This window comes from Acomys russatus, chromosome 29 (assembly GCF_903995435.1).
Source record: "Acomys russatus chromosome 29, mAcoRus1.1, whole genome shotgun sequence".
In the NCBI taxonomy this organism is placed as follows: domain Eukaryota; kingdom Metazoa; phylum Chordata; class Mammalia; order Rodentia; family Muridae; genus Acomys; species Acomys russatus.
In genome coordinates this window covers 41,468,040-41,477,454 of record NC_067165.1, presented here as the reverse complement: position 1 = coordinate 41,477,454, position 9,415 = coordinate 41,468,040, and the positions used below count along the sequence as shown (strand labels likewise).

Below are 9,415 nucleotides of genomic sequence, written 5' to 3'. Positions count from 1 at the left end.
AATTTGGGGCCTGGGGATGCAGCTCATGGTACACAGCTGGCCTTGACCCTGGGTTTGATCCCCAGCCCAGGGAAAGGAAAATCATTCACTTTGATCTAAGTTACAAATCAGCCTGAACTTCCCTTTAGCATTTAGATGTAATAAAGTGATTTCGGAAATTTTCATTTTTTAAATTCTGTCTTACTATTCTTCTGTACCAGTTTGCTTTTTAAAAATTAAGCTCTACTTTTAAATTTATGTGTGTGTTTTGCCTGTATGTGTCTGTGTATAATATGTGTGTAGTGCCCCCCAAAAGACAAGAAGAGGGCAGTGACTCCCTTGGAACTGGAGTTACACGTGTTTGTAAGCACCATGTGGGTGCCAGAAATCAAACCATGTCGTTTGCAAGAGCAACCAGTGACCCTAACCACTGAACCATCTCTCCAGCCCCTTGTGTCCCTTCTCCTTATTCTGAGGGACAGTGAGGAGGATATGGAGATCACACGGGAAAGTGCATTTTTTCTTTCTTTCTTTCTTTCTTTTCTTTTCTTTTTTTCTTTTTTTGAGACAGGGGTTTGTGTAGCCCTTGCTGTCCTGGACTCACTTTGTAGGCCAGATTGATCTTGACCTGACATCAATCCACCTGCCTCTGCCTGGCATTACAGGTGTGTGCCACCACACCTGGCAGAGGGGCACACCTAATGGTGGGCAGGTGATGACTTCATCGGTTGCTAGGCAGCCTGGGGCAGGTATGCTAACACAGCTCAGCTGGAAGGATGGAGTGGGTGGGGCAGGTACACACAGAATATTCTGGGATGCAGATACTTAAGTAAGGCAGTGCAGGGACCATGTAACTTTTCTTGTTCTGGGACATAATATCTGACAAAGCAACTTAAGGAAGGAAGGGCTGCCTCTGACTCACTGTCTTAGGGCCGCTGTCCATCATGGCCCGAAGGCACACAGCAGGATTAAGACGTAGCTGTTCACTTCGTATCTGCAGTCAGAAAGGGGCAGAGACACATAGAGACCGAGAGAACGATAATATGTTGATGCCCAGCCTGCTTTTAAATTAATGTCAGGGCTCAAGGTCATAGAATAGTGTGACTCACACTCGTGGTGGCTCTTCCCTCATTGGTTAACCTGATTTAGAAATCCTGTCAGGCATGTCCAGAGACGTGTCTACCGGGTGATGCTAGCTCCCGTCAAGTTGTCAATCAATATTAACTGAGGCAGGATAGACAGGGGAATTGTGGGGGCACGAGAGGGAAAATCTGGGGTCTAGTTGAAGCCTCTTGCCCACTGTTGGTGCCTTGGCCCTGGGGCTGGTGCCCAGGGCCTTATCATGCCCTTCTCATGCTCCACCACCGAGCTACGCCTCTGCCTTGATCAGGATTTCTGTTTCTATCAACAGACAATAAAAAAAAAATTTTTTTTTGAGATTTATTTATTTTTATTTCATGTGTGAGAGTGTTAGGTCAGTGCAGCACATGTATGCAGTGCCTGCTGAGGCCAGAAGAGGGCGTGCTTCAGCCTCCGGAGTGCTGGGACTAAGGGTGCAAAAGACTGAGAATATTGCTTTAAAGAACACAGCAAGTCGCACAGGCCTTTAATCCCAGCACTTGGGAGGCAGAGGCAGGAGGATCGATTTGAGTTCGAGGCCAGCCTGGTCTACAAAGCGAGTCCAAGACAGTCAAGGCTACACAGCGAAACCCTGTCTCGGAAAGCCAAACAAAAAACAAAACAAAATAAAACAAAAGCCACAGCAAGTCAAAGCCACACTGTGCTGCTGAGAGAGATGGAGACCCACACCTAATGAGTGTCTAGTAAACTAAGCTATGTTGCCCTCAGGCGCATCAGAGTCAGCACAGTGGACAGCCATATTAGGAGCTCTCTGCCCCCTCCTCCAGATGAAGACAAATCAAGCAAAACAAATCTCCCACATGGGACAGGGATGTCACAACATAGAGAAATGACTAATGGCCATAGCTGAAAGCCCCATGGCCTCAGGACAGCTGATCCCCGCACCCCAGCCTGTCTTCAGAGCTGAGGTCACCAATGTCTCCTACTCCTTCTGGAGGCTCAGCCAAAATGGAAGAAAAGCCTGGGGCAGAAACGTCTGTCTGCTGGGGGCCCCTGAAATAGATGCATGCTGAACACATACCCTATTAATGCGCTCCATATGTCCTCAGCTCCATCAGGACTGTCTGTCTCTATGACAGACTGAGACAGGAGTGAGGACCCGGAGGAGGGACAAGGGGGGCCTACAAGCATTCATCAATAGCGACTGGCCCTAACTCCATCTCTCTCTCTCTCTCTCTCTCTCTCTCTCTCTCTCTCTCTCTCTCTCTCTCTCTCTCTCTCTCTCTCTCTCTCTCTCTCTCCCCCCCCAAGAAAAGAAAAACTCAGCTCAATGGCACCTCCTGGTGTCTGACAAAAGCAATTACAACACTACTTGTGGAGCCACTGTGGACTGCTGAATATGTTGACAAGGCAGTTGATATTAGAAATAATCAAACATTTTCAGATGTTTAATAAGATGCTATGAATATTTAAACATGTTTTTATTTTAAAAGTTAAGGCATGAAAAATCATGATTCTTCAGCAAACCCTGGTTGTGGTGATGCATGCTTGTAACCCCGGCACTTTGGAGATAAGAGGCTTTGAGGATTAGAGCCTCAGGTCATCCTTGGCTACTTAATGAGTTCTAGGCTAGCCTGGACTACATGGACTTCCTCCATCTCTCTAATACATATAAATCACCTAAGAAAATGGAGGAGGAGGCAAAGAAATCCAACAACATTTTTTAAGAGCTTTGCTTTCTTATATTATATATATATATATTTATATTATTACACACATATAAAATAAACTACATACAGCAAGAATAACCATGACCAGGAATTGTATTAATGTTACATTAAAAGTGTTTTTGGCTATTTGTATTTGGCAACCTTGAAGAAAACATCTTTCCTGTCTTGGTGAGTCTAAAATCCGAATGTAAATCAATATCTGTCATATCTCATCTCTATCAACTTAAAACATCTATCTAGACCTAAAAACATCTTAACCCCTAAACAACTAAGCTTAGTTGTATAATAAACTATCTGTTCTTCAAATCCATCAGAGACTTGAGAAGGAATGAAATGTATTACCTGAGTAAACAGGAAATGCAAGTTAGCATCTACCAAAGCGAAAAAACCAAAATGACAGAGACAATTTGCTGCCTGAACAATCACTCAAAACTCTATAACATTGGAGCGTCATCTTCATCCTTCTGGCCCAGTGTATCTGACAGACTTATTTTATTTGAGAGGTAGGAACTATGGAGGACTTACTTATCCTGTCTTAGCAGAGTTTGGCTGTCAACTCTTCCTGCATCAAAACTTGCCCGTTTTTAGGCAGAATTCTTTCAGTGGCCAAAATGAGGACCTATTGTCCAGTGGGTGGTTTGCCACACTTGAAGCCATCTCTATAAAAAGGTTCTTTGATGCTCATCATCTTCTTTGCGGTAGGCTGGGTGTTGCCAGGAGTTAACCTGTCTTATTGTCATTAAATCTTTGAAATAGTAAGAACATCTTTAAATGCCATATTCTGTAGGTCTCTGAGGTTTTTGAAGACCCCATCTAACCATTTTTACTGTATCTATCTATAGAATCATATTTATCTGTTAAATCTAGGATGTATATTCTTTTTTTAAAAGATTTATTTATTATTTATTCCTCTGCCTGAATGCCGGAGGAAGGCATCAGATCTCAGTGTAGATGGTTGTGAGCCACCACGTGGTTGCTGGGAATTGAACTCAGGACCTTTGAAAGAGCATCCAGTGCTCTTAACCTCTGAGCCCTCCTTCCAGCCCATATATTCTTTTTTAAAAAAAATATTTTATTATAGCGCATATAGTCTTATAAGTAGGCTAGTATTTGACATGACCATGATTTGATCAATTAACAATTAACTTGTATAACTTACTTATTCTAAAGAGCCTGCAATAGCACTTTCAAAGTATCGGAGGTAAACCTTTTATTCTACTTGAACTGTATGGGTATAATACATAAGAGTAGAAATATATACACATATATGCATAATGTATTTAAAGAATAATCTTAAATTTGAAATTATACCAGTGTATCAAAATCAAACTCATTTTGCTTCAATATATAAAATCAATGCCAATGAATTAAAAATAACCTTGTGAGTAACAATTAAGGCCTTAAGTTGAGAAGTAGATTGAATAATCTACTTTTTTTTTTTTTTCCGGTCTGGGCAAAATGGCTTTATTAGAGTGCCAGGATCACAGTGGGACTTAGGAATTAGCATTGGGGCGCTTCTTCTTGCCAAAGGTGGGCACGACATTGACAGAGCAACGGTTGTACTGCATTCGCCGCTTGGCCCGGCCTGTCGTCCTCTTCTTCTTCTCCTCCTCCTCCTCCTCCTCCTCCTCCTCCTCCTCCTGTTTGGCCACCTTGGGAGTTTGATCTCTCACTTTTCCAGCACAAGCCAGGGAACCATGGACTTTACCTCCCAGCATGCGGCCAGCCACTTCCAGAGTGGTCAGGGCCTCTACACCACACTGGCCTAGGGTGGCCTCATCCTCCAGCGGCGAGTCTGCCAGAAGCATGACTTGCTCTTCGGGGGCCATGCCTTCCAGTGAGGCCACATGAGCTTTGATCTGGGTGACCATCTCCTGGCTGGTCACCTCGAGGGTGTGTAGTTCCTGGGCACAGACAAAGAGCTGCATGTTGGCGACTAACCCACAGATGGCGCCACTGCTACCACGAAGATGGAGTCAAGAAAGAGTGAATAATCTTTTTTGTCCTATCATCCCCATATATTTCTATATTTCCCCTTCTTTCTTTTCAACCTCTGTCTCCAAACTTAACAAGGAAAGATAAAGGAAAATGAGAGACATCCCTGAGTCCAACCTAATTCTCCTAATAAGACCGATAGTAACTGACTACCAACCACCTATAAAAATAAACATCTATAGTCAAGGAAGCAACCAAAAACCTACCCAACCCCTCTTAGAGGAAATGGGGCATCATTCTCTTAAGGTTTCTTCTGGTTGATTTGGGATGAATAATACCTTTGTAGGGGCCCAAATAAAATTGAGAAAAATGGTTAAACAAGCTAGGAATAGCATTTGTGGTCCAGTCTCTAAATGTTAAGAAATTGCAGGCTTAATAGAAGTCCTGTGTGGGACAGTATGAAATGCTGGACCAATTAGAATCAGAAGCTTTCTTTGAAGCTGTCCTGTTCTGATGAGGAGCTGTAACTGAAGCACTTGGTGCTGGAACAGGAAGCATGTACGATGTCAGGACCCAACATGCTGAGAGGAATAAATCCTGTCAGGTCTGATCTAGTGTCGGTGTCCAGTTCTTTTGTTATGAAAACTATAATTTCTCACAAGCATTATACAATCCTAAAATTATAAACGTATGAGGTGTGCGGGATGCCCAGAACAATTAAGGCTGGTTCTCTGCTCTCTGTATGAGCAGAAGAAAGACATCTGTAAATCTTCATTCATGCCATATGAAGAATGGCATCTAATAATAAGTCACAGGGATTCTGTAGCCAGCAAGAAGCATTGTCTGTGCATAGACATTCATGTCTCAGCCAGTCTCAGAGCTGTTCCCATGTAGTGGGATTAGCAATAAAAGTTACCTGCTTGTTCTGTATTTTGGATTCTTTACATCACGATTGTAGCCCCCTCCCTCATCTCCCTCTGCGTCCCACCCTCCCTCTCTGAGACCCTCTCCCTCCCTCCCTTGTCCTCAAAAAGGGGAGCCCTCCTCCCCTAATATCTGACCTCAGCCTATCAAGTCTCATCTGTACAACCTGTATCCTCTTCCTCTGTGGTCTGCCAAGGCCTCCCAGTGAGGGGGAATTGATCAATGTTTGTGGGCCAGGGTCCATGTCAGAAGTAGTCCCTACTCCTCATATTGTGGGACCCACATAGAGACTGTGCTGGCTATCTACTATATCTGAGCAGAGTGTCTGGGTCCTCGCCGTGCATGGTCACTACATCTGAGCAGAGTGTCTGGGTCCTCACCATGCATGGTCCTTCGTTGCTGCATCAGTCTCTGCAGCACCCTCCTCCTCTGTCTGGAATTTTTAAATGTATATTTTATTTATTATAATTTAGTCACATTACATCCTGATTGTGATCCCCCCCTTACTTTCCCATTCCCTCCCACCCTCTCTTTCTGCCTATTCCCCTCCCCTAGACCTCTGGTAACAGCCTGTTAGGTCTCATCAGGATAGCCTGCATCCCCTTCCTCTGTGTGCCCACTAGGCCATCTTGCCAAGGGAAAGTGATCAAATTGTGGGCACCTGAGTGGATGCTGGAGGTTCAGCAGCAGTACCCCCCTCTCCCCGATGTGGAGAATCGGCAGTCCATTGTCTACATCTGAACAGGGGGTCTTGGTTTTCTGCATGCACTGTCCTTGACATCAGTTTGTACAGGCCCTTCTCTGCCCAGATCCACAGGCCTTGATGGTCTCCCTGTGGAGGCTCCTGCTCCCTCTCAGACCTACCTACAACTCCCAGTGCTCTGCTAGAGTCCAGCTTCAGTCCCAGTATCTGCCCTGATCCCTCACCGGGTGGAGTCTCTCAGAGGTCATCTGATTGGGCTGATATCCACTTATAAGTGAGTATATACCATGCATGGATTTCTGGGTCTGGGTTACCTCACTTAGGATGATCGTTTCTAGTTCCATCCATTTGTGTGCAAATTTCAAGGTTTCCTTGTTTGTGATAGCTGAATAGTATTCCATTGTGTAGATGTACCACGGTTTCTTTATCCATTCTTTGACTGAGGGACATCTAGGTTGTTTCCAGATTCTGACTGTTATGAATAAAGCTGCTATCAACACAGTTGAGCAAATGTCCTTGTTGTATGGCGGAGCATCTTTCAGGTATATGCGCAGGAGTGGTGTAGCTGGGTCTTAAGGTAGCACTCTTCCCAATTTTCTAAGAAAGCACCAGATTGATTTCCAAAGTGGTTGCACAAGTTTGCACTCCTACCAGCAATGGAGGAGTGTTCCCCTTTCTTGACATCCTCACCAGCATGTGCTGTCCTGAAGGAGAGATAGACGTGTTTTTGTTATGATCCCAAGTGTGGGATAGGAACGGTCTTGTGAGAACAGGTGAGGTTAATCCACTAGAAGACAAACCACCTTGTGTGGGAGTTTGATTGTTGCCAGATGAAAAGATCCTGTAAACAGATTCTGGAAGGAGATATATAAATGAGCCCAGAACTGGGCTTGAGACTTTGAGGCTTGGGATAGTTTTGGTTGTTCAGCGCTCTACTTCGAGACGTTCCTAGAGAGAACTGCTCGAGGGAAGGATTCGGGGCTCCGGCTCCTGCTGAGTTTCTGGTTTCTGGTTACTTCAGGTTCCAGCAGAAGAAATCCTGCTGATTACACCAGGAGCGTAGTTCCTCGGAACTGATTTCCTTCCAGTTTTGCTGTTGTGTTCCTTAATCCTCCTTTCCTACAGTTTTGGTTACTTGGGTTATAAGTGACGTATGCTTGGTTAATAAGTTCATAATAAAATATACTGGTTAAGAAAACAGATCCTGAAAACAACAACAACAATAACAAACAAAACAAAACAAAGAAAACTGATCCTACAGAACCACAAACATAGGCAGCAAGAAAAACAGCATAATGTTACTTCTAAAAGGTTCAGAAATACAACATGATCTACAAATAATTTTAAGGGGGCAAAATACATAGTAAGATAAAAATATATAAAAGGCAGAGCAGTGTTTATATCCATTAAAAGGTGGGATGTTTGTGTTTGTAATGACCTGTTGCTGAGAACTGATAGTGGATTGGTGGGTACTCATTACTCTTTTTTATGTTTTTTTTTTTTTTTTGTTGTTGTTGTTGTTTTGGTTTTTCGAGACAAGTTCTCTCTGTGTAGTCTTGGCTGTCCTGGACTCACTGTATAGACCAGGCTGGCCTCGAACTCACAGCGATCCACCTGCCTCTGCCTCCCCAAGTGCTGGGATTAAAGGCGTGCGCCACCACGCCCAGCTTCTCAGTATTCTTTATTGCTATTGATTTCATTGAAATATGAACCTAATCGTGTCATTTTCCTACTGAAAGCCCTCCAGTGGTTTTCCGTTACCTGGACTTCATTCCAAAGCCTTAATTGTCGGCTACATTATTCTGTGCCTGGTTATTTCTAGACTGTTACCTTTTACTGAGTCCCTTTTGCTCACTGAACTCTGGGCCATGACATTCCAATCTCAGGGCCTGGAACATGTGTGTGTGTGTGTGTGTGTGTGTGTGTGTGAGAGAGAGAGAGAGAGAGAAAGCATGTATGTGTATGAGTGTCAGTGTGTGTGTGTGTGTGTGTGTGTGTGTGCCCTCAAGGGCACAAATCATAGGAGCTGTGTGAAGGTCAAAGGACAATATCAGGTGTTGGCCTTTGCCTCCCACCTTGTTTAAGACAGGGTCTCTTTGTTGTTTGTCATTGCTAGCTGGCCTGTGAGCTTTTGGGGAGTCTCCTGCTCCCATCCACTGTGAGAGCCCTGGGCGGAGACACACCAGCTGTGCCAGGCTTTACGTGGGGCTGGGTGATCTGAACTCAGTCCTTCATTCTTGTACAGTATAGTTTACCCACTTTCTTTCTTGCAATGATTCTCCAGCCACACCAACATAAAGACTATTTATTAGAACATGCGCCTTACCGTAGAACCGAACACGACTCACTCAGCAACGTTGTGGTGAACGACATCATCAGAGGCGGCAGCAGGGAGGGGTGGGGCAGGGAGAATGTGATGGGCCCAGACTAGAGTCTTTGCAGAGAGGTAGTCCATCGCTGCCTTGGCCTCCAACCTGCTTGCCCCTGCTGCTTGGAGTTCATCAGGCCAGGGCTCCCGCAAGCCACTGGGGGAGCTGGGCCTGGGTAGATCCTCTTGATGCTTGTTAGAATCAGTGGACTAAACCAAAGAGTCCATGCCTGCCACTCCAGGAATGAAATACTTGAGTGTACAGTTAAGTTTTTTTAATGTTTCATTTAAATTTTTTATTTTATTTTATTTTAAAGAGTATAACTCTAGTTGGTTTGGACTATGTAGACCTGGCTGGCCTTGAACTCACAGAGATCTGCCTGCCTCTGCCTCTTGAGTGTTTGGATTAAAGATGTGTGCTGTTATGCCCACAATGTCACAAATGCCATGACACAAACGTGGAGGTCAAAGGACAAGCACTGGCATCAGCACAGGAGTAGAACTCAGGTCACCACACTTGATGGCAAGAGCCTTTCCCTGCTGAGCCATTTCTCCATCCTTTAGAAAATTTTCAGTAAATTTTAGCCAATAAAGGCCTGCTTGGTTTTGAAGTAGCCAGAAGTTGGCCATCATCTGCTTTATTTGTTTGTGTATGAAGGCAGGCCTGAAATTGTGTGTGTATGTGTGTGTGTGTGT

General features: G+C 44.4%; 1 protein-coding gene across 1 annotated transcript; it reads right to left on the bottom strand.

The window, feature by feature from the left end:
• Positions 1-4,244: 4,244 nt before the first annotated feature.
• LOC127212049 (ubiquitin-like protein FUBI) lies at positions 4,245-4,724 on the bottom strand. Its single transcript, XM_051172185.1, has one exon. It carries the CDS (start codon positions 4,715-4,717, stop codon positions 4,283-4,285), a length of 435 nt encoding a protein of 144 aa, XP_051028142.1. The 5' UTR covers positions 4,718-4,724; the 3' UTR covers positions 4,245-4,282.
• Between the last annotated feature and the right edge of the window lie 4,691 nt (positions 4,725-9,415).